This window comes from Rhinopithecus roxellana, chromosome 2 (assembly GCF_007565055.1).
Source record: "Rhinopithecus roxellana isolate Shanxi Qingling chromosome 2, ASM756505v1, whole genome shotgun sequence".
NCBI classification, from domain to species: Eukaryota; Metazoa; Chordata; class Mammalia; order Primates; family Cercopithecidae; genus Rhinopithecus; species Rhinopithecus roxellana.
In genome coordinates, this window is record NC_044550.1 from 142,355,375 (window position 1) to 142,380,701 (window position 25,327).

At 36.2% G+C, this 25,327-nt stretch overlaps 1 protein-coding gene across 7 annotated transcripts in view; it reads left to right on the forward strand.

The window, feature by feature from the left end:
* Nucleotides 1-25,327, forward strand: part of KLHL5 (kelch like family member 5) — a 77,674-nt gene that overhangs the window by 22,633 nt on the left and 29,714 nt on the right. For all 7 annotated transcript variants that reach the window (XM_030921496.1, XM_030921476.1, XM_030921477.1 and 4 more), the window contains 4 exons: nucleotides 8,816-8,998; nucleotides 13,604-13,740; nucleotides 14,465-14,661; nucleotides 19,327-19,539. In XM_030921496.1, the coding sequence (XP_030777356.1) occupies nucleotides 8,856-8,998; nucleotides 13,604-13,740; nucleotides 14,465-14,661; nucleotides 19,327-19,539 (690 nt within the window). In that variant the 5' untranslated portion in view covers nucleotides 8,816-8,855. The remainder of the gene's footprint in view (nucleotides 1-8,815; nucleotides 8,999-13,603; nucleotides 13,741-14,464; nucleotides 14,662-19,326; nucleotides 19,540-25,327) is intronic.

Consider the following 25,327-nt stretch of genomic DNA (forward strand, 5'->3'; position numbering starts at 1 on the left):
ATCATTATGTCTCCTTAGCCTCCTCTTGGGTATGACAGTTTTTTAGATTTTACTTGCTTTTGATGACCTTGGCAGTTTTGGGAGTACTAATCATACTAATCAGTTGTTTTGTAGAATGTCTTACTCAATTGAGATTTGTTTTCCCATAATTAGACTGAGGTTATGGGCTTTGGGGAGGAATACCACAGAGATAAAAATGCCATTTTTATCACATCATATCAAAGATGCACACCGTTAATCTGACTTACCACTGTTGGTATTGACCTTGATCACTTGGAAATAGTTGCATTTTTGAACTCAAACAATTAAGTTGTAGATTTCATGCTCTTAACAAACACTGTACTATTAATATATTGCCTGCATACCTGTGACTATTCATTTAATCACAGAGTTTATCTATAGCATGTAGCTAATTACTCATTCTAACCAGTTTCACCTTTCTTCAGTTAATTCTCTTTTAGTTCTTGAGAATGGCAAGCTTGGTTAGGTTATAGGTGTAATCTCTTGACTCACCCATATGACTCACCCATAAGTCTTTTTTTTTTTTTTTTTTTTTTTTTTTGATGAGACAGAGTCTTGCTCTGTCACCCAGGCTAGGCTGGAATGCAGTGGTGGGATCTTGACTCACTGCAATCTCTGCCTCCTGGGTTCAAGCAATTCTCCTGCCTTAGCCTCCAGAGTAGCTGGGATTACAGGCGCGTACCACCATGTCCAGCTAATTTTTTTATATTTTTAGTAGAGATGGAGTTTCACTGCATTGGCCAGGCTGTTCTTGAACTCTTGAGCTCAAGTGATCTGTCCACCTTGGCCTCCCAAAGTGCTAGGATTACAAGCATGAGCCACCACACCTGGCCCCATAGCTCTTTATCCACAGTCTTCTAACCCATCTTACTGATTGCTTGCCTCTCTGTCTTTCCACTGCAGATATTTCAAACTTTTATTTTTTGGTCAATTGATTTGCTACTCCTCAACTCATCCTGAAGGCATAGGTCCTCCTCCCCTCCCAACAAGAGGTTATCTGCATAATATCACCACTCCTCATGGGCATTCTCCTTTTTCTGGACCCTCTTTATGTTGTCTCTGCATCTCATTGTTTGATCCGGTCTATTAATTCTGGTTCAGTTTTAAATTAAAATCCTATAATGGAAAAAAAAATGTGTTTCCAGCGGTAGCAGAGAAGTTTATAATGAACTTGAAAGGACAATATTGCATTGTCTCCCCTCTCACATATATGCCCACATCTTATCATGGACTCCATTGAGAATGTGATGTAAGCTATGTAACCTCTCCCCAGAAAACACTGTGTGTGTGTGTGTGTGTGTGTGTGTGTGTGTGTGTGTGTGTGTGTGTGAAATATTTCATATAGGGTTCAAGGAGTTCATGAACCCTCAGAAGGCTATCTGTATGCTGTATCCATCAGAGTTCTTAGTTTTAAGCAACTGAAGTTGACTAGATGATTTAACCAGAAATAGGAATTTATTGAATCATAATAGTTCCCAGAACTGCTGGGAAAGCTGAAGAATCAGTATATGAAAAGGATAGGTCCTACAGTTACACAACTGACCTTTTAAACTCCAAATTGTTTAAGCAGAAAATCTGTCTTTATGCCATTTATCACTCACATTTTATTTTACCTGTGTTTCACTTGGAACTAGAGAGTGAGGGTTTAAGTGTTTAGAATCAGATATATTGGGCATGAAAATGATGGCGTGTACACACACATACCTCATAGATAACTACATAACTACATAATTTGCTCATTTAACTTTAGGAAGTATATTAGTAAGGCATAGGCTAAAATGATATAACAAAGACATTCAGAAACACAGTGGCTTAAATTAGATTGAAGTTTATTTCTCACCTCACAGCTGGACAAGTCGCCCAGGGCGGGTAGATAGCTCTGCTTCACGAGTTCATTCAGAGACCCAGGTTCCTGTTATATTGTTTTTCCTTACTGTATGATGTTATCTTTTCTGCATGATTGAAGCTTACTCAGCTGTCCCTCAGCATGCCAACCTGTAGGAAGGACCAAAGAGAGGAAAGGGAAGACATTAAGGAAGCGACACAGGTTGCACATATCAGTTCTGCATATATTCATTGGTCACATGGCCACAACTAGTTACAAAGGAGGCTCAGAAATACAGTCTCACCCTGGGTAGCCATGTCTCCAGCTAAAAGTCATTTACTGTGGTAGATATAAAGAATGGATCTGGGGTTATAATCAACAGAGTGCAGGAAGTGAAGATGGCTGAATAGAATGCTTCAGAGTTCTTTATATCTAATTTTTAAATGAATTTTTCCCTGTTATATTATATATATATTTTACCATATTTATATTATTTTTATATATTTTTACCATATATATATATATATATATATTTTACCATAGAGCTATTAGAAAATAGAGATAAGTAAAAATGGAAAAAGTAAAAATCATCAACTACCCAGCCACCTCAGAATGCCAACTGTTAATTTGAGGAAGTGTCCTGTTATATTTTCTATACATGTATAGTATGTGTTTTTAAAATAAAAATCTCAATCTTATTGTACATATTGTTTTGTAGCCTGCTTTTTTTGCCCTAATGTAAGTTTGTAAATTAGAACTCGTGGTTGAAAATGACAGAAGCCCAAATCAAACTGACTTAAACAAAAACTAGAACTTTTTGGTTCACATAAATAAAAAGTCCAAGGATAGAGTCTAGCTTTAGACATGGCTGGATCCAAATGATCAAATAACACTAATAATCTATTTTTTCTCCATTTCTAAATTCTGTTTTCCTTTGTGATGCCATCATCTCAGGTAGTCTGTCAGTGTGGTAGCAGAAGGGCCATTAACAGCTCCAAGTTTACTTTTTGTCAGCTTAGCAAGCTCAATGGAAAGAAAGTGACACTTTTCCAAGAGGGTGATCAAACATCATGAAGTTGACTCTGATTGGTCTTGTTTGGGTCCTGTGTCCACCTGAACCAATTGTTATTGCCAGGAGATACGATACTCTTATTGGCCAGGCCTCATTGGCTTCTACACCTCTGACCATTCCCTGTAGACTGAGGCAGGGAATGTGTGGTTTCCGAAAAAGTAGAGATGGGTTTTATTACCGTAAGAAGGAATGCTGGATAGGCAAAAACAATGTCCACTAAATAGCTCTCTAGGCCATTAAATATTCTGTATCTTTTCAAATGGCTCCATCATTCTTCCGTGTTTGGATTGTCCTTTTGTTTATTTAACCAGTATTCTATTTTTTTGAATGTAGATTGTTTCTAGTATTTATCTATTAGAAACAACCTGTGAGAAACCCTCCCTGTAGCTAGATCTCTGTACATATTGATGATTCTTTCTTTTGGACAAAATCCCAAGGATGTTCACATTTGAGGGGTTTTGATTTGTATTTTCAGAGTCATTTCAGGAACATTTCTATTTTAATTCTCATCAGCATTGTATTAAAATGTCCATTTCCCTTCCCCTTCATGCTGGTTATTATTTAAGAAAATTGGATTCTTATAAACAGCATTTAACTCTCTTTACCACAGATATTCTGGCACTCTCCCAGGGGAAAAATGCCCTATAAATTTCCAAATCAAAATCTATTTCTCTTGAGGAGGGAAAGGGTGAAGACATCCGTTTTCCTTAGCTCTTACTATTTCTCTTCACACAATTGCCTTGTCTCCTCTTCTTTCTCACCCATCTAAATGTCAAGACATATTTCAGTTCGCACCTACTACTTGTTGACTTTCTAAACACTAGCCCATACTGATCTTCCCCTTTTCTGTATTCCAATAGCAATTATACTCCAATTAAAGATGCACAAGATGATCAGTTGGAGTAATGGTTAAAAATATATGTAAACGCTTCTGTTTATATTTTATCTTTTAAATTTCTATTTTTGTCTGTATATTATATAAAAAATGTACAATGGCATCTATCTCTTTTATAAATTAGTAAATATATATTTGGGCACATGCTTAAAAGTATACTGAAAAGGATATGTATCAAATTTAGAGACTGCTAGCCTATACCTTGCACCTTGTAGTTTTGAATATTTGTAAAAGATGACAAAAGATTCGTAATATAGTAAGCACACTTCTGCAAAAACATGAGTTCCGAATGCCACAAACTAGGAGTAAATCACTTTCCGAGAGAGTGAGCCAAAGAGACTATTTACGGTTTCAAAAGAGCTTTTTTTCTACTCATAATCATAGATAGTATAACTTTTATAAATTAATTTGTAAAACTTCTTTTGAAAAAGTATTCCATTAAGACATTCTAGTGTAAGTTCTGGCGATAAAAGTAAAAGGATCTAAATAGTTTACAATAAAAAGGTGTATTGGTCATGGTGAATATTGTGTGAGCACATGTACATGTAAGCACATGTAAAATCTAGGGAATTACAAGGGTTAGAGTTGCTATTTCACTTTTTCCAGATATGGAGCTTGACTCTTCAAATTCCAAGTCCCTTCACTAGGGAATAATATCTTTGTTAGCATTCCCCCAGTTTCTAACTGGTGCAATGCAGAGTAGTTGCTCTGTGAATAGTTGGTGACTTGTTTCTATTTGATACTTGCCTCTTTTCTATGTTTAGGCATCTTTCTGACTTTAAAATTCATTGCCTACTGCGGAGAAAGACATAAGCTACAAATTAAATGTTTCCCTGTGGACTAGAAATATCCAGCAATGTATTCATTACAGTGAAAGTCTAACATAAAAGATTTGAATGATCTTATGTAATTTTTTGAAATATGATTTACTATCTTAGTGGTATCATATAAGTAAAACTAAGCAGAGATATTAGATGTATTTCCTCTGTTGTTATGTAAAAGATCAAGTAGAAATAAGAGAGAAATATATTTTAAATGCTTCAGGAATGGCCTATTCCTAGATATTTGTGTTGTGGGTTAGAATGTTTACTAAAAGCCATTTTAAATAAGAAGTATGAAATTTAGTTATGAAAAATGATAATGCCAGGGATCATTTTTTAAAAAAAGACAACCATCCAAACAACATTATATAAAGACAAAAGACTGTAATTACAGGCCTTCCCAATGGCCACTGAAAAGTAGGGTTCTACTAACAGTAGCTTTCCTCGATTGTGTACTAATCTGCGGTAGGGCTTGTGCATGCATTATATCATTTAATAATCCTCTCTTGAGGGATCCCCTAAAAGACAGCACTATGTATTATTTCTGTTGTGGTATTAAAGAAAGTAAGCCTTAGAGAAGTTAAATAACTTGTCCAGAATTATACATAGTGAGTGACAGAGTGAGAGCTGAACCCAGGTCTATAGGACTCTAGACCAGCACTGCACAATGGAACTTTCAGCATTGATGGAAATGTTCCATATCTGTACCATCCTATTTGGTAGCCACTAGCCCCGAGAGACTATTGAACACTTGAGATACGACTAGTCCAACTAAAGAACTGAATTTAAAATTTTTATTTAAATTAAAATAGCCTCATGGGGCTAGTGGCTACTGTATTGGACAGCACAGCTCTAGAACTTCCTAAAATGTGCTTCATCACTCATCAATACCTCCTTAATTCTATTTTCCTATTACATGCTACACAAAAGATGTAATAGGAGAAAAAAGAGTAAGGAAGTCTTACCAGAGGTGCTTACCAGAGGCTGAGGGTGGGGAGTGCCAAAGAGAGACTTGGATCAGTGTGCACAAAGTTACAATTAGGAGGAACAAGTTCTCATGTACTAGAACACAGGAAGGTGACTATGGTTAATAGCTAAAAGGGCTTTAAATAGCTAAAAGAGAGTGTTCTACATGTTTTTCACCACAAAGAATTGATAAATATTAGAGGTAATGAATTTGTTAATTACCCTGATTTTAGCAGTTCATCACATATACACGTATCAAAACTTCACATTATACCCTATAAATATATACAATTGTTATTTGTCAATAATATTAAAAATAAAATTATTTTTAAAATATGTTCAAATCTCACCTCAGAACTATTGAATCACTCTCAGGGTATGAGGCCTTGAACACTGAGACTGAAATGCTCCCCAGTTATCCTGACTTGTTTCAGCATCTGAACCAAAATACCCTGAAAGTTCTTGACAAGAAAATTATTAACTGGGCATATGTCAACATCAGAAGTAGCCTATAATAACAATGATGATAGTATTACAAAGTTCTGTTGTTCTTTCAGAACTTTAACATTGATTAGCATCTGTGTTAGTTGATGGCAGTTCATCACTCAAGAAACATTCAACTAATTTATTTGTTTAATCATTACTTATAATTTGATATGAAGTATAAGAAATGTGATACAAAATATAGAAGCCTTAAGAAAGAAGTACTTGATTTATTTACTTGTTCTTGAATTTATGGCTTATAAAAATTAGATACTATAATTTTTTCCCCTCCTCAGGTCACTAATGCTCTTATAATCATTTGTCAGTATTTTAACAGTATAAAACTTTATCAAAAAATATTTTAAATATTCATTTTTTTATTTTTATTTTTTTGAGATGGAGTCTCGCTCTGTCGCAGAGGCTGGAGTACAGTGGCGTGATCTTGGCTCACTGTAACCTCCACCTCCTGGGTTCAAACGATTCTCCTGCCTCAGCCCCCCGGGTAGCGGGACTACAGGCGTGTACCAGCATGCCCAGCTAATTTTTTTTTTTTTTTTTTTTTTTGTATTTTTAGTAGAGACAGGGTTTCACCATATTAGCCAGGATGGCCTCAATCTCCTGACCTTGTGATCCACCTGCCTCGGCCTCCCAGAGTGCTGGGATTACAGGCGTGAGCCACTGCAAAATCTTCAAATTATTATTCATCAAAACCACCATTATTTTTTTGCTTATGTTATGCTGTCTCCTAACTTTTAAAATAGTTTCTAATTCTCATTTATTTGTATAAACAATATGTAATTACATACTATTCAACCCATTTTTATAATAACAATCTTAAATGTGAAGTCAAGTATTACTTGACTTGAATTTTCCAAGTCATTACACCAGTAATATTCATAGTGTACAACACATCCTTTCTAGATAATATACATTTGACTTCTGTTGTCATTACTGACAATTATCTTCCAAGGGCATTTATCTGATGCCCATGTTTGTATGGTACTGAAAATACATCAGACTAGGAGGATTTAGGAAGGAATATTTATCAGTTAAGGCATTAACTTCCAAAACAGATAAATCTTAGTTCAATGTGAGTGTTCTTGCTTTAGTGATCTTTTGTGTATTTTACTTCTTCCTTTTTGTAAGTCTTCAGTCCTCTCCCTTCAACCTGTGGATAGAGAAAGAAAATACAGAAAAGCCATACCTGTTCTTAGCCTCTTTAAGGTGAACTGTGTGATGTAATAGTTCATTTCCATAAGAACACACCTATTTGCAAGAGGGGCTGGGAAATGTAGTTTAGCTATATTCTCAGGGGGAAAAAAGAATGTTTTGGTGAACACGTAGCAGTTTCTGTGATAGCCCTATCTCTGCCATGAATGAACTCTGACTCTTGGCAAGGCACTTAATCTCCTTGGCTTCAGTTCCCTTTACTTTAAAAGTAAGAAATATGATGACTTTTTCTTTTTTGATAAGGTTATTAGTTATATTAACAAGATTATCTTAAGATACAGTGGGACTTGATTCAACAAAGCATATGTCACAACCATAATATCCTTAAAAGAAGATCTGATGAGAAATAAGAACTAAGTTATGGCACAGTCAGTGGTTTTACAGTTAATTGCATAACCAACCGACTTTAATTGCTTGATTTAAGTGATCCTGGAGAGGAGAACTGGGAGTAAGAGTGAGGAGGAATGTGTGCTCAGGACTTCATTCTTAGTCCTAACCTTTTCGCTTTTTCACAGTTTTATCAGTAAATCATATGAAAATGGAACATAAGGCCGGGTGCAGTGGCTCACACCTGTAATCCCAGCACTTTGGGAGGCTGAGGCAGGTGGATCTCCTGAGGTCAGGAGTTCGAGACCAGCCTGACCAACATGGAGAAACCCCATCTCTACTAAAAATACAAAAGCAGCCGGGCATGGTGGTGCATGCTTGTAATCTCAGCTACTTAGGAGGCTGAGGCAGGAGAATTGCTTGAACCCAGGAAGCAGAGGTTGCGGTGAGCCGTGATCACACCATTGCACTCCATTCTGGGCAACAAGAGTGAAATTCCATCTCAAAAAAAGAAAGAAAGAAGGAAGGAAGGAGGGAGGGAGGGAGGGAAGGAAGGAAGGAAGGGAAGGAAGGAAGGAAGGGAAGGAAGGAAGGAAGGAAATAGAACTCATTTGAAATTTCAAATAATTTTTTTAGACAGCTGTATTAGGCTATCAAATTCTTTTAACCTATAATATAAGTTATAGATTACCTGGGCTTTTGAGGACTGGACAGAGAACCAAAAGAATTATAACACTATTTTTATGACAACATATTTTTTAATGAACTTGACTTGAACTTGTATCTCTAAAATAATTTAATTGCCTTTCTGCCTTCAAAGATGAATTATCTCTTATATCCTTAAATATAATGTTAGGAGATATGGTTATCAATATGAATATAGCTAGCTCTTTTTCAGCAGAGACATTGGCTTTAACAGAGAAAAGACCTCACAAAAAGATACTACAAAGAATATGTGTAGCAATTAATTAACAGTTTAAATTCACTTACAGTGTTTACAAGAATCATATGACTTGAGGCATCATTGATTTTTAAGAGACTAAAATGAATGATTATACATTAATATTGATAGGTAGCATGATTTCTTCTATTTGAAGGCTTTCAAAGGACTTAATAGCAAAGATCTTTTTAATGTGATAGTGATATTTCAAAATGTGTTTTTTTTTTCTTTTCAGGACTTCCAATAGTAGTCAGACATTATCATCCTGTCATACTATGGAGCCATGTTCATCAGATGAATTTTTCCAAGCCCTTAATCATGCTGAACAAACATTTAAAAAAATGGAAAACTATTTGAGACATAAACAGTTGTGCGATGTAATTTTGGTCGCTGGTGATCGCAGAATTCCAGCTCACAGGTAGTTGTTTTCTATATTTCTGTATGTGTTAAATATTTCCTCGGTAATTTAGATATGTATATTGTGGTAACCTACTTCAATTAACTATTATGTTTTGGGAAAGGGGAATTTCCATCTTCATGGAATTTTCATCAAGAAAACAGTGCATATGAAATTATTACATGTTTGGTGATCCTAAAAGGGTCATTGTCCTGCCGTAGAAGCACAATAACAAAACATACTAGCCTCAGATAAGTTGGTATTGTTTGGTATAGACTTCAGCTACTATTAGAAGCTTTTGTGCAATATTCTACCTATTAAATAATTTAAGTAAACTCAATGGCAATTAAAACTTGTGGATATTTAGAAGAAGAAAAGCTGGTGAAGTGGAGTAGCACAAAGTCTTAAGAGTTTTTAAAATAGACATATCTATCCCAATTTGTGTTTGCTGATTTCCAAGAAGTATGAAAAGCAGTGCTAGGGAAAAAAAGCCTTTACTACAAATTACATATTATTTCTTGAAGTAAGAAAAGGAAAATAGCTGTTTAATAAAAAATAATTCATTTTCTTATAATTCTGTATTCTGTTGTTCATTGTTAATCACCACTATGATTCTCAAAGGTTTTTTTCTTTTCTGGATGCCCTTCAAAACTAATTAACACTCTGTCCCAAAGGTTTTTTTTTTAAAAAATGAAAACCTTCCGAAGTGAGATAACATTGGAAAAAGCCTTCTAGACATTGGCTTAGGCAAAGACTTCATGACCAAGAACCCAAAAGCAAATGCAACAAAAACAAAGATGAATAGATGGGACTTAATTAAACTAAAAAACTTCTGCACAGCAAAAGAAAGAATGTCTGTGAGTTAACAGACAACCCACAGAGAGTGAGAAAATCTTCACAATCTATACATCCTACAAAGGACTAATATCCAGAATCTACCAAAAAGCTCAAATCAGAAAAGAAAAAAAAAAACAGTCCCATCAAAAAGTGGGCTAAGGACATGAATAGATAGTTCTCAAAAGAAGATACACAAATGGCCAACAAACATATGAAAACATGGTTAACATCACTCATGATCGGGGAGTGCAAATCAGAACCACAGTGCAATACCACCTTACTCTTGCAAGAATGGCCGCGATCATAAAATCAAAAAATAATCAATGTGGCATAGATATTGGTGAAAAGGGAACACTTTTACACTGTTGGCAGGAATGCACACTAGTACAAACACTACAGAAAACAGTGTGGAGATTCCTTAAAGAACTAAAAGTAAAAAAAAAAAAAAAAAAAAAAAACTAAAAGTAAATCTACCAATTGATCCAGCAATACCAGCTATCAATTCAGAGGAAAAGAAGTTACGAAAAAGATATTTGCACACAGGCTTATAGCAGCACAGTTTTTAATTGCAAAAATATAGAACCAGCCCAATCAACGAGTGGATAAAGAGTGGACATATATCATGGAATACTACTCACCCATAAAAAGGAATGAAATAATGGGATTCTCAGCAACTTGGATGGAACTGGAGACTTAAGTGAAGTAACTCAAGAATGGAAAACCAAACATCATATGTTCTCACTCATAAGTGGGAGCTAAGCTATGAGGATGCAAAGGCATAAGAATGATACAGTGAGGCCAGGCACGATGGCTCACATCTGTAATCCCAGCACCTTGTGAGGCCGAGGCAGGTAGATCACGAAGTCAGAAGTTCAAGACCAGCCTGACCAAGATGGTGAAACACCATCTTTACTAAAAATACAAAAATTAGCCAGGCGTGGTGGCAGGTGCCTGTAATCCCAGCTACTCAGGAGGCCGAGGCAGGAGAATTGCTTGAACCCAGACGACGGAGGTTGCAGTGAACCGAGATCATGCCACTGCACTCCAGCCTGGGCGACAGAGTGAGACTTTGTCTCCAAAAAAAAAAAAAAAAATGATACAATGGGCCAAGCATGGTGGCTCAGGACCTGTAATCCTAGCACTTTGGAAGGCTGAGGTGGATCACTTGAGGCCAGGAGTTCCAGACCAGCCTGGCCAACATGGCAAAGCCCCATTTCTACTAAAAATACAAAAACTAGCCAGGTGTGGTGGCGTGAACCTGCAGTCCCAGCCACTTGGGAGGCTGAGTTACGAGTATTGCTTGATTCTGGGAGGCAGAGGATGCAGTGAGCCAAGATCATGCCACTGCACTCCAGCCTGGGTGACAGAGTGAGACTCTGTCTCTCCCGCACCCCCCAAAAAAGAATGATACAATGGACTTTGGGGACTTAGGGGATAGGGTGGGAGGGGAGTAAGGGATAAAAGACTACACATTGGATACAATGTACTCTGCTTGGGGGATGGGTGCACCAAAATCTCAGAAATTACCACTGAAGAACTATTCATATAACAAAACACCACCCATTGCCCAAAAACCTATTGAAATAAAAAATAAAAATAAAAAACTTTCCAAAGTGGAAATAGAATCATTAGGAAGAATTGGCTTGGTATTACAGTTTTCAGTGACTCAATTAGCATACATTTATTGAGATACTACTATATACTGTGACAGAAAGTCCAGGTTATGAACATGGGTTTGTTAGAAAAGCTATTTCAACCTGAATTTCATAGAAGCACCTCAAATTCTGTATTTCCAAAACTGAACTCATTACCTTACCTGCCATCCTTGTGTGAGCCATCAACATCTCACTTAGATGACTGATGCAAAAGCCTCCCAACTGGTCTCCGTGCCTCCACTCTTTGCCCCTACATTCTGTTTTAACATAGCTACCTGGGTGATCCTTTAAAGTGGAACTCAGATTCAGTCATTTCTTTGATCGAATCTTTCATTGACTCCTCATGTCACTGGGTGTGAAAGACGAAGTACATGCAATGGCATATGCGATCCAGCCTGCCGTATCTCTCTAGTATTGTCCTATTGGTCTCTGTCTTGGTCAGTCAGCATCAGCCACTCAGCCTCTTGTAGTTCCTTGCATGTGCCTGGCATGCTGCTCCTGCCTTTGGATTTTTGCACTATTTCTTCTGCTTGAAGGCTATTCCCAGATCCCTGCATGACCAAATCCTAAACCTCCTTCAGGTCTTTTCCCATGTCACTTTCCAGTGAGACCGCCTATTTAAACTCACCACCCTTTCCCCATTTGCCTTTGCCCTACTTTTTTTCCCCTTAGCACTTATCACCTCTTAATATACTATAGAATTTACTTCTGCTGATCATTGTTTCCCTACCCTCTAAATGTAACACTCCATAAGGGAGAGATCTTTTGTCTTATTTTGTACCCTGATGTATCTCAAGTATCTAGAACAGTACCCAGTACTTATTGGACACACATCCGTATTTGTTCATTGAATGAATGAATGAATAGGCAATTTTCTGAAGAAGCAACCAGTGGCCAATAAGCATTTGAAAAACCTCACTAGCAATCAGATAAATGAAAATTGAAACAACAATGAGATAGCATTTAACACTACATAGATAGCCAAAAATTTTAACATCTGATAATATTATGGGGAAAATGTTAGTCTTATACAGTGCTGGTGGGGTCTAAATTGGTACCTTACTTTGGCAAATCTTATGACTCAGCAATGCCACTCCTGGGGAGGTAAGAAAATGGAATTAGAGAGGGACCCAATGATTATCTGTATCATAATTTTTGTTACTTTCAAAAATGAAAATATTTATTTAAAATCTGTTTAAGTGTGCTGACGTGGAAATGTCTTCAAGACATTATCCAGTGAAAAAATGCCTGTTTCAAAAATAAGGCCAGGTGCCATGACTCACGTCTGTAATCCCAGCTCTTTGGGAGGCCCAGGTGGGCTGATCACTTAAGGCCAGGAGTTCAAGACCAACCTGGCCATCATGGCAAAACTCTGTCTCTACTAAAAATAAAAAAATTAGCTGGACATGGTGGCCACCTCTGTAATCCCAGCTACTCGGAGGCCAAGGCAGGAGAATTGCTTGAACCTGGGAAACAGAGGTTGCAGTGAGCCGAGATCACAGCACAGCATCCAGCCTGGGAGACAGAATGAGACTCTGTCTCAAAAAAAAAATTTTTTTTAATTTAAATGTATTATATATGACCATCAAAAACTTAGAGACATAGCTAATATATTTTATAATTATATTATAAAAAATATAGTTTTATAGTGTTATTACAACATAATTTTTAACAAAATGCAGACTTAAGATAATAGACTATTATAAAAGTTTAAAACTTGCTAGCAAAAACCATTTTCAAATGTCTCCTATATATTCACTACTCTATAATTAAATTTTTTAAAAATGGCTTAGTTTATTTATTTTTCAAAAGTGATAAGCAAACAATAACTTTTACATTTTTTCCTTTATATAGTTGATTTGATGCTATGGGCTTGTAGCTTGTTTTCTGGATGTTATAAAGCATGATTTGAGTATTGAGCTGGTAAAGCATTCACCTCAGCAGAAAATCTGGTAATGGTAATTTATTATTCAAAGGAAGGAACTAGAGCATAAAGCAATTTGTCAAGCTTAAAATGCATTTCCTAGTACCATGCACTATGAGTAACAAATAAAAAAGAAGCAGCAGCATTTATTAATGAACATCAACTTGAATGTGGTCATTGATTTTTTTTTTTTTCCTAATGTGTTCTCAGATTGGTGCTCTCCTCTGTCTCAGACTATTTTGCTGCCATGTTTACTAATGATGTCAGAGAAGCAAGACAAGAAGAAATAAAAATGGAAGGTGTAGAACCAAATTCATTGTGGTCCTTGATCCAGTATGCTTATACAGGTAACAAGTCTGAAAATGTAAATTAAAACCTCTTAGATTTATGTTGTATTATTAGATTTCGGATTTCTGTTTTTAGAAAGCATGCCATAGCTAACAGTTAAGTCTGCTATTGTCATCACTACCCTTTTGTATTTAACCTGGTGATAAATTAAAATCTCCATATTAAAACCTTTAAAATGGTTATCATAATTAAATTTTTGAATGGCCCTTTAAAATGTTAATATAAAAATTTAATTATGTAGTGTCAAATTTTTACATTTAAAATTTGAGAGTTGGCCAGATGCAGTGGCTTATACCTGTAAACCCCAGCACTTCGGGAAGCCAAGGCGGGACAGATGATCACTTGAGCCCAGGATTTCAATGCTGCAGTGAGCCATTGGTTACACCACTGCACTCCAACCTGGGCAATAGAAAAGACCCTGTCTCAAAAAAAAAAAAAAAATTGAGAGTTACACAGGTATATAGTAGATGTAAGTTACTAACTAATGTATCATTTTAAAATTCTGAAAATACGCCATTAGTTTTTATTTTAGTAGATATCTCAAGGAGCTAATAATTTTTTCTCCATTTAGTCCTTTTTTTCGTTTTGGGATGTCTTAAACCATGTAGGTCTGTAATGCATGTGATGAGCTCTTACATGGAACCACCACTGTTAACATCAGTTATTTTATAAAATAAGGTTAATGTAGTTCCATAGCTAATGGAATTTCTTTTTATCATTAAGGCCGCCTTGAATTAAAAGAAGATAATATTGAGTGCCTGTTATCTACAGCTTGCCTTCTTCAGCTTTCACAGGTTGTAGAAGCATGCTGTAAGTTTTTAATGAAACAGCTTCATCCATCCAACTGTCTTGGAATTCGTTCTTTTGCTGATGCCCAAGGTTGTACAGATTTGCATAAAGTGGCTCACAATTATACTATGGTATGTATTTTTTGAAAGTATCCTCCAAATGCATATTTCTTATTGTTGCAGGCTTATCTACATGTTACTGTTTTCCCATGGTTCTGCCACATGTCTTGAGATTGAGTTTCATTGCCTAGTGTGTCATATTTTCATTGAGTTATAATGGGAAAGCACCAAGTAATACTTCTCCTGGGTATATGAATCAAGCCCTAAAGCAGTCCCTGGGAAACAGAACAGTGGCCTAGGCCTATTCCATTAAGATTTGCAGATTTGCTGCTTTTTAAAATAGGACTCTCCCCAAACATTTTACTTTGCTGCACATGGATGAATTTCAGGATTGTATTCATTGATAGAAATTTCACTGATAGAAATTGGTGACAGAGGTTGCAGCATATTGGTAGAGGATGAATGGGAGGCTTTTTGTTAAGGATAAATCTGACTATGTATAAAGTATTTACAACCATGTATAATGATGTTTTTATTCATTATAGCAAATTATGTGCTCAAATCATGGAGGAGGTTCTGATTCAGTAGCCTGAAGGATAATAAAACGAAATAATCTGTACAAACCCCCATGATAGAAGTGTACCTGTATAGCAAATCTTCACATGTACCCCTGAACTTAAAAGTTAAAAAATGGGTTGACCTAGGAGAGTAAGAAAATAAGGTCATGTTGAGAGCATAGTGTTAGGACCACCCTGTATGGTTTTAACAGTAGAAGGGTACAGGCAAGGGAGGGTGCATGGGTTTTTGAGGAATGTTCATGTTGCCACACTGTAACAGTTAGTTCTTCACACCTGAGCAATGACTGAAAACTGTTGCTTAAAATGTTTCAGTTTAGGGCAATACAGTTTCTAAGAGAAGAAAAAATGTGAACATTCACGTACATGTGTACAGTTGTGGATTACTGATTTTATCAGCATTTAGGAAATGCTATTTTGCCTACCCTCTCCTTCATCGTTCCATTGAGTTGGGATATGAAAAGATTGAGAGTGCTTTAGGAATCTTTCGTTAGAGAAATAGAGATTTGGAAAAATTTTAAGAATAGGTATTTACAAACTATTGGGAAGATCAGTTCTGTCTACTTCTTGAGCTTGGTGTGAGGATTAGATGAGTTAATAGAAGTTTAGCAGTCAGAACATTGATTGGCATGTCATATATCCAGTCAATGAGTCTCATTCCATTGTTGTCATCATCATTATATAGATTTCCTCTATGCAACACAATAGAAATTTATGGGAGGGAACAAAAGCAGTCACAAAACCACAGCCTTTATGATTGGTTTTCCTCCCTGTGGTGTAGTCATTTTCTCAGGAATGTTTCTTGTTTATGATAGTCACAGAGCCTCAACTGGAAAAATAAGAGATTGTACAACAGGACAGTAATATATAGCCCTAGTGTGCTATTATGTTGACATTTTAAAAATTAAGTCCATTGAAATGTTTTTTTCCCTCAGTCTTTATCATTCTTTGTAGATTCTCATTTTAACCATACACCTGCGATTTCAACTACTTTTTTGAATGAGATGAATATAAAGTTGGATTTTTTTCTTCATAATCAGTTTATAATTTGAATAATCATCTTTTTTCTAGGAAGGAGTTTTATTCAGGTGAAAACATTTGTGTGCATTTAGGTCACTCCTGTTGTTTACAGTAGAGGCATGCTTGCTGCTTTAAGGCTTACACAGAAATTAAATTTAAATTAGCTGAATGTTTTTAAAGCTATTTTCATAGCCAATTAGTTGTGGTAGATTTTTTTTCTCAAGGCCATTATTTAACATTATTCAGTTTTAACAGAGACATGAAATTGAATTCTAATAACAATAAGTAATTTAGAGGCAGATTGTCTGATTTGAATTGTTGCTATGGGAACCAAATGAAAATGTATAGCAAAATTCAATCTTCAATTTAAATAAACCCCTCCATAATTTCATTTGCTTAAAAACTATTCCAAAGGGGGAAAGGGCACAGTGCTAGCAAGTGTTTGGTAGCATGGTAGTTGTGTGTATTTTAATATGGATTTAAAATATACAGCATAATACCACGCCAGTGAGTCATGGACTGGGGACGTTCACTGATCCTGCACGAATACAAGTGGTAAAGGATGAGGAGTCCTCCCCAGGATCCATGAATCTGGAAACCTGTTTTCTCATTCTCCCTGCCGCTAAACATGACCTGGAGCAAGTCATATAACCTCTAAAAAAGTCTTAAGACTGGTTGTATCATTACAACTATTTATTGTCATTTCGAATTTATGACACAAATAAAAACATTTAATTTTAAAACTTAAAATTGTCTTTCTCAATCTAGAAGACATAAAAAACATTGAGATCTGCTAAAGTAGCTGCTTCAAAACCAAATTAATACTTTTGAAAAATACTTTGTATTCAACCTTGAGTTCAGTAGTATTTCATAAGTTGTTGAAAAACTCAATTTTCACTTAATGTAAATTATACTACAATGGAATGGGCATTATTCTGAAATAGATACATCAACAAATAATTTGTCAAGTGAATATTTACATGATAGTCCTTTTGTTACTGATGAAATCCAGTTAATGCCATTTGAAAGTATGGCATACAGCCGGGCGCGGTGGCTCAAGCCTGTAATCCCAGCACTTTGGGAGGCCGAGACGGGCAGATCACGAGGTCAGGAGATCGAGACCATCCTGGCTAACACGGTGAAACCCCGTCTCTACTAAAAATACAAACCTAGCCGGGCGAGGTGGCGGGCGCCTGTAGTCCCAGCTACTCAGGAGGCTGAGGCAGGAGAATGGTGTAAACCCGGGAGGCGGAGCTTGCAGTGAGCTGAGATCTGGCCACTGCACTCCAGTCCGGGCGACAGAGCGAGACTCCGCCTCAAAAAAAAAAAAAAAAAAAAAAGAAAGTATGGCATAGTTATACCAATGTATATATCTGTCGATTATACTTTATATGTTTAAGGAATTGGAAATACGTATTATTATTTCAGTTTCTTCATAGTCTCACCTAACATTTTATCATAAGTGTCTTTCCATGTAGCTACATGATCTTTGTCTTTGAAATGTTTAATGCTTATTTAATATACAGCTCCCTATAACTGAACATGTAGGCTATTTTCCATTTTTTGCCATTGTAAATAATAATACAGAGAAGTATTGTTAGGTATTCAGCTTTGTTTTTTGCTTACAAATTATTTATTAAGGTTTAAATTACAAATGGGATAACTGGGTTGAGAGTTTCAACATTTTTGTAGTTCTTGCTATGTGTTACTAAAGAATGTCAGTATGCAATTCAATAGAACCTTTTGCTTGGAGCCATTCTAGCATTGAAGTTTTATTAAAATATGTTTCTGAAATGATAATCCATCATTTAAAATAGACTCATTTAGACATCCTTGAACAAATCATGATAAATTGAAGCAATTGAACTTCATTAATTATTCATGAATGGTTTTCCCCTTTAGAACTTCTACTGATAGGAATGCCAAGCTAATATATATTTTAGATCAGTACCTCACTTGAGTTACCACAGGCTATATGGAAAATATAATTTGCATTTTAATATAGAAGATAGTTATTGATAGTCCTTATCTCTAGCTCTAATTTAAACAGCCTTAGCTTCTTTAGTAAACCTCTGCATGCTGAGACAGCGATAATACATCAGGAAATACGAGAAAAACATTAAGGGACAATATGTGTCTAGCATTTGCATTTATATTATAACTATGTCAACTATCCATTCATTAAGACTTACAGCCTTTCAAATCAGATGGTATGTTTTCCTTCTCTCCTGATTATTTAGCATAATAGCCTATCAAGGTCATCTCACACCAAACGGCATTTTTATTTCCCATTTCCAATTATAGAGGATTTGATTCTAACGTGAGGCCAGGACTGAGTTATCTAATGTCCTGATCCCATGGCATTGTAGGTCACTAATTTTTTCCCCCACTTTGGTCCTTTTTCCTATGAGACCAAAAGAGCTTTGTAAATTATATTAGAAGAGATTAAAAATTTAAAAACAGACACTTAGAACATATAACAAATTAAAAAACAGACCCTTAAAAGAGATTAAAAATTTGAAAACAGACCCAAAATCCTAGATGGTCTTATAAATATCATTAAAACGATCTTGAAGACCAATATGGTTGTAGTATAACCCTAAGGACAAATACTCATTCCAGGGAAGATATGAGAAGACATCTGTGGTCTAGAAAGGTTCTGGAAAATCTAGCCACCCCGGAGGCCATTTCCTAGTTAGAGAAGTAACCAAGCTGTCTAGGTGTTTGGCTCCACTGCTGGCCAAATTCTTCGGCACCTACAAATCCAAACCACAAATCTAACTACTTCTCGTGTTAGAGTATCATACATCTCAGTGTCTAATTCATTTTTTCTCTCTTCCTTCAAAAGAATGGCCAAAAGTATTTCCTAACTTGAGTGAAGCAATACTTAAATGTCCAGGTCCATTTTTTGAATGTAATAAGTGATATAACACTTTAATTCTACTTATATATGTTTAACAACATAATTCTAGTTTAATTTTTTTTTCTCTGCTGTGTTTCTTTCCTAACAAGTAGTAGTACATTGTAAGGTCTAAAATATAAATTGTGTGTGGTAGCTAACACAAAAAGCTTTTACTTTCTTCTAAGTAAATTGTGATGTCAGAAGGGACAATATTGTTTATCTGCTATTTCTTCCCTCTAGGAGCATTTCATGGAAGTAATCAGAAACCAGGAATTTGTATTATTACCAGCCAGCGAAATTGCAAAGCTCTTGGCAAGTGATGACATGAACATTCCTAATGAGGAGACAATATTGAATGCACTTCTTACTTGGGTCCGTCATGATTTGGAACAGAGACGGAAAGATCTAAGTAAACTTTTGGCTTATATTAGGCTACCTCTTCTTGCACCACAGGTAATTAATAGGTACTTGTTCATAGGAATTTTTCTTTGTCTATTCTATCAAAGAAAGTAATTTTACACGTATTCCTATGAAACGTGTAGGTGAAAAGATAGTAGCTAACAAAATTCTGCTTAGGTTTTCAGTCCAGAAGATCTGGCTACCTAAATTGCTTCAATTAAGTAACTTTTTTTTTTTTTTTTTTTAATTTTATTTTGAGATGGAGTCTTGCTTTGTTGCCCAGGCTGGAGTGTAGTGGCCCGATCTCAGGTCACTGCAACCTCTGCCTCCCCAGTTCAAGTTATTCTCCTGCCTCAGCCTCCCAAGTAGCTGGGATTACAGGTGCGTGACACCATGCCCAGCTAATTTTTGTATTTTTTAGTAGAGATAGGGTTTCACCATATTGGCCAGACTGGTCTCAAACTCCTGACCTCAGGTGATCTGCCTGCCTTGGCCTCCCAGAGTGCTGAGATTACAGGTGTGAGCCACCGTGCCCATCCTTAATTAAGTAACATTCTTGATTTGGGGTTAGTAATTTAATTGACTCAGCTACAAACCTATCCTACCAATTGGAGGAGAATTACTAAAACTGCTAATAAAAGGAGCACTGGACTCTAGAAACCAGAAAATTTAGCTTAATTTCTTTGCCACATGTTTAATAAAGTGTCCACAAAATATTGGATTCTGGTGATATATAGATTAATAAGGTATATTAATAGTCAAAGCTCTGACATTTTAAAACTGTGACTTGGCATATTCACACAGCTCAGTTTCTTCATCTGTCAAGTAGAGATAACGTCTTCCCTGACTATCTCACAGGATTATTATAAGGATCAGAAACATGCTCTATTATATAAAATGTGCTGTGAATAAAAATATTATTTCAGAATGAAGAGCTATCTAGTTGGTGCATTCAAGGCAATCAGTCATAACATTTACATGCATAGTTTTCCCCTTTTTACAGTTTTCACTGGAGTATATAAAAATTTTCCCTGTATACTTTGCTGCCTATCTCAAGGCCTTGAATGGTGAAAGAGGTTTTGAAAGCAGAAAAAGAATGAGCTGTTACTGTTCAAGTTGACTTTCTTTTGCTTTTTTTAAAGTGTCATAAATGTTCTCTTATTTGCAGTTATCTTGAGCATAAAGCATTATTTCCTGCTGTTGTGAGCAAAAGTTACTGTTCTTTACGTTACAGAGACAGTAATCAATGTGGATGCTTTGTAAGACCTTCCTCTTCAGAAATAGAATATTGTATGAATACATAGGACTGAAACTGCATGAGTTGATAATTCAGGAAAAGTAACATAATAAAATGTTTCTCTTGAAATCAGATTTTTTAAAGGGAGTTACATTTTTACTGCTACTTAGCAGATTTTAAAAAATTCTTTCTAGATGAAATCATACCAAATCTGAAAAATCCTATTTGACTTTGAAAAGAATCTGTGCAATTAAGTAACCTGACAATTTACTTCACTTCTGTAGTTTCAAATATTCATGTTACTATATTTGCACGACTCTCATAGACCTTTAAAATATCTCTTATCCAGGATACTACTGGTAATCCTAGCCATAAGTTCTTAGGGTTGAAAGGCATTTTGGAGATCATTTGTTCCAACACCTGTTGTGCAAATGAAGTGACAGACCAAAAAAATAAATCCGTATGTTCAAAATCACAGTGTGATTGCATAAATTCCTCTCTTTCTGCATTGTGGTTTTAATTGGTTTTTGCTATTTGGCTAACATCATAGGGCTAATAAGAGGCAGAGGTGGGACTTGAACCCAAGAACAGTTCTGTACCTTATCCGCTAAACCATTCTGCCTCTTGAATGTACTGTGTGTAAAATTGCTAGAGGTAGCAGGGAGATGGTATCAGATGGAGGAAGAAATAGATTAAAAAATAAATCAGTGATTATAATGAGATGAAGACTGTGACAGATACGTGAATGTGGCATTCTGAAAATAATGGAAGTAACCCACCCAAAAGAGGGGTTGACGAGAAAGCAGGGAGAACTTCTTACAGTGTTACTTGATCCACATTATGAATTAGCCACCCAAAAGAGGGTGATAACCAGGAGAAATAGGAGCTGTACTTCATCATGAAGTCATGAGCAAATATATTGTATTTTGGAATGTGAAGGTAGTTTGCATCGCTAGAGTGCAGAAATAAAAGGGGATAAAGTCAAGAGATGAGGCTGAAGAGGGGAATGGACCAGAACATGGAGAACCTCTAGTTAGGCCAAGGAGTTTGAATTTTATCCTGAAAGCAATGAGGAAGCACTAAAGGATTTTTTAGTAGGAATGGCATAATTATAATTTTATTTCAGAAAGATTACTGTAACTGCATCGTGGAGAATGGATCTGAGGGGTCAAAGCCAAAACCCATTAGGAAGGCTTTTGGAATTCAGACAAGTGAATTAGGCACACTCTGGCAGTGGATATAGACAGGAATTACCAGGCTCAAGAGCTATTTATGAGGTCAGATTGACAAAACTTAATGACTGAATGGTGAGGGTATACGAAAAGAGGAATCGAGACTGACTCTGATTTGTGCAATTAGGCTAATTAAAAGGTGCTCTCAATTGAAACAAGGAATATAGAATGAAGAGCTAATTCAGGGAATGGGGAAGGAAGTTGAAGAATCATGTTCCCAAAGCTTCTTGGCACCTTTAATTCTTTTAGAGTCTAAGGACTCTGAAGTCCTTAGACTTTTTTGAAAACTACTTCCTTAGATTGTTGAATCCAAAGGCAAGAGAATGACACTGGCCAAGGAGTACACAAGAGTGCTCGGGATGGAACCCTAGGAGACACAATATATAGAGGTTGTTCCCAAACCTGGCTAAATAACCAGAGTGTTATTAAAAATTGATATCATACTTCAAAAAGGACAAAGTTTTATCATTATCCTTTGCTACAGAGAAGACAAGGAAGGAAAATCCAGTGGATTAGCCCAGTGGTTCTCAAAGTGCAATCCCTAACAGGAAGATCAGCACTACTTGGAACTTCTTGGAAATACAGATTAGGCCTCACCTCACACCTACTGAATATGAAACTCTGGGGCTGGGGCCTAGCAAATGGTGTTTTAATAAGTCTTCCAGGCTGGGCGCGGTGGCTCAAGCCTGTAATCCCAGCACTTTGGGAGGCCGAGACGGGCGGATCACAAGGTCAGGAGATTGAGACCATCCTCGCTAACACGGTGAAACCCCGTCTCTACTAAAAAATACAAAAAAAACTAGCCGGGCGAGGTGGCGGGCGCCTGTAGTCCCCGCTACTCGGGAGGCTGAGGCAGGAGAATGGCGTGAACCCGAAAGGCGGAGCTTGCAGTGAGCTGAGATCTGGCCACTGCACTCCAGTTTGGGCGACAGAGCGAGACTCCATCTCAAAAAAAAAAAAAAAAAAGTCTTCCAGTGGCTTTGATGCATCCTCAAGTGTGAGAACCATTGTCCACCATAAGTAGTGGTGATGGAAGCCACATTGCCTTGTATAATTTAAACAAGTTACTGTACCTCTCAGAACAGTTTTCTTTCCCACAGTGATAATACTGTGCTGCAGTATTGTGACATTTAGAGATACTGGCAGGGTTGATTTTTTTTCACTGCCATAAGTGAATGGCAGGATTGCAGAATTAGAGTTATCAGATAATAAAGTTTTGAAGTAGACACTAAAATAATGAAGAAAGTGTTGGATTGTATCCTGTATGTTTTATTTTAAAAGGTAGGAAAATATAACAATTATTAAATTACCATATGCCAATCAAATAATAAATGACTAATATTTTTAAAATTCAGATTAGGTCTGGTTACCAAGAGAATTTATTTTTATGAAATAGCTCCTTTTCCAATGATACCAACTAAATGAGATTTTATCCTACTCTGTTAATATGAAACATTCCACTTACCCTGGCTAGAAGGGATTCAATTTACATACAGTAATTTTATCATAGTGTCTCCAACAGTAGATTCTTAAAATAATATAGGAAATAATGCCTGATGATCATTTTTATATGGCTTTTTTTTTTTTTTTTTTTTTTTTTTTTGACAGAGTTTTGCTCTTTTTGCCCAGGCTGGAGTGCAGTGGTACAATCTTATCTCACTGCAACCTCTGCCTCCTGGGTTCAAGAGATTCTCCTGCCTCAGCCTCCCAAGTAGCTAGGATTAACAGACACACGCCACCATGCCCAACTAATTTTGTATTTTTAGTAGAGATAGGGTTTCACCATGTTGGCCAGGCTAGTCTCGAACTCCTGACCTCAAGAAATCCACCCACCTCAGTCTCCCAAAGTGCTGGGATTACAGGTGTGAGCCACGGTGCCCAGTTTTTAAAAATTTTGTGGAAATAGGGTCTCACCATGTTGCCCTGAGTGGTCTTCGACTACTGGACTCAAGTGGTCCTCCCACCTCAGCTTCTCAAAGTACTGTGATTGATTTTATCTTACTCTTGAAAGCATTCCAAACATTTCAATTTGATCAAATTTTAAACCATGTGAATAGAAATACTAGGGCATATATACATTATTTAAAAGATTTTGACACCTAAATTGTAAATGTTTTCAATGTTTAGCCTGAATTTATAAGTATCTGAGTCTCTGCTATTCCACTCTCAGTTTGGTATTGTTTTCTAAAGAAAGTCGGAAATATAAAATGAGTCAGTATTTACCTTTAGCATTCTTTTAGTTTACAAGGTCTTGATACTAAAACAACTTTTTTTTTTTTTTTTGACAGGGTCTCACTCTGTCACTCAGGCTTGAGTGTAGTGGCACAATCATAACTCACTGAAGCCTCAAACTCCTGGGCTCAAATGATCCTCCCACCTCCGCCTCTCGAGTAGCTGAGACTACAGTCACTGTGCCCCATCACACATCTGACTAGTTTTTTTTTTTTTTAATTTTTTGTAGAGACAGGGTCTCACTTTGTTGCCCAAGCTGCTCTCAAACTCCTGGCCTCAAGTAATCCTCGTGCCTAAGCCTCCCAATATGCTGGGATTATAGCCATAAGCCCCTTGCCCAGCCTCCAAAACATTTTTTTAACATCTATAGAGTTCATAAATTATTCACATTCTATTTGTGTTTGAGGGGACAGTTTTAGAGCAGTAGTCATAAGGTGAACAAATATGAGTGAGGATAAAAATTTATAAAATGAAACTTTGTTCCTGTATTATGAATGCTTTCATTTTAATAATTTGCTCTTCTTTTATAGCAGAGAAGGCATTTAGTATTCACCAAAAATGCAGAGTACATAAGAGTATATATTTTGTAGTTTTCTCTCAGTGTCTTCTGAATAATTTTCTAAATGATACCTGGCTCCTCCCATTTGATTAATGTGATACTTACTTAGATTAATGGCTTTTTAAATTCAAATGTAATTAATCCTACTTATTCATAATTTATAGATTATCTGTGTATTAGGAAATATACTTTGCTTCAAATTGCAGTTACTATTGAGTCTTCCAAGAGTTTACTTTCTACATTTTTTTACATTTTTATTTAGAAATGACTAAAGTAATTGTATATAATAGAATTAACATAAACATTAAAATTAACCTTAATGAGCCAACTTTATGCATATTCACTAATGGTTTCTGTGACAAGTATAACTATGTTTTGTATGCATAGAAAAAAATGTGGAGTAATTAATACCAAAATGTATATTCTGGTGTAGGTCAGGGGACTTACGTCTTATTTTGGTTTTTTGCCTTTGGTATGCAGTGCTAGTTTCCAAATGCCACCAACTTTTTTATAGTGACTCTTTTTAGAGACTGTTTCCCTCTTCCTCTATAAAAACATGAACATATATCATCAACATCATTA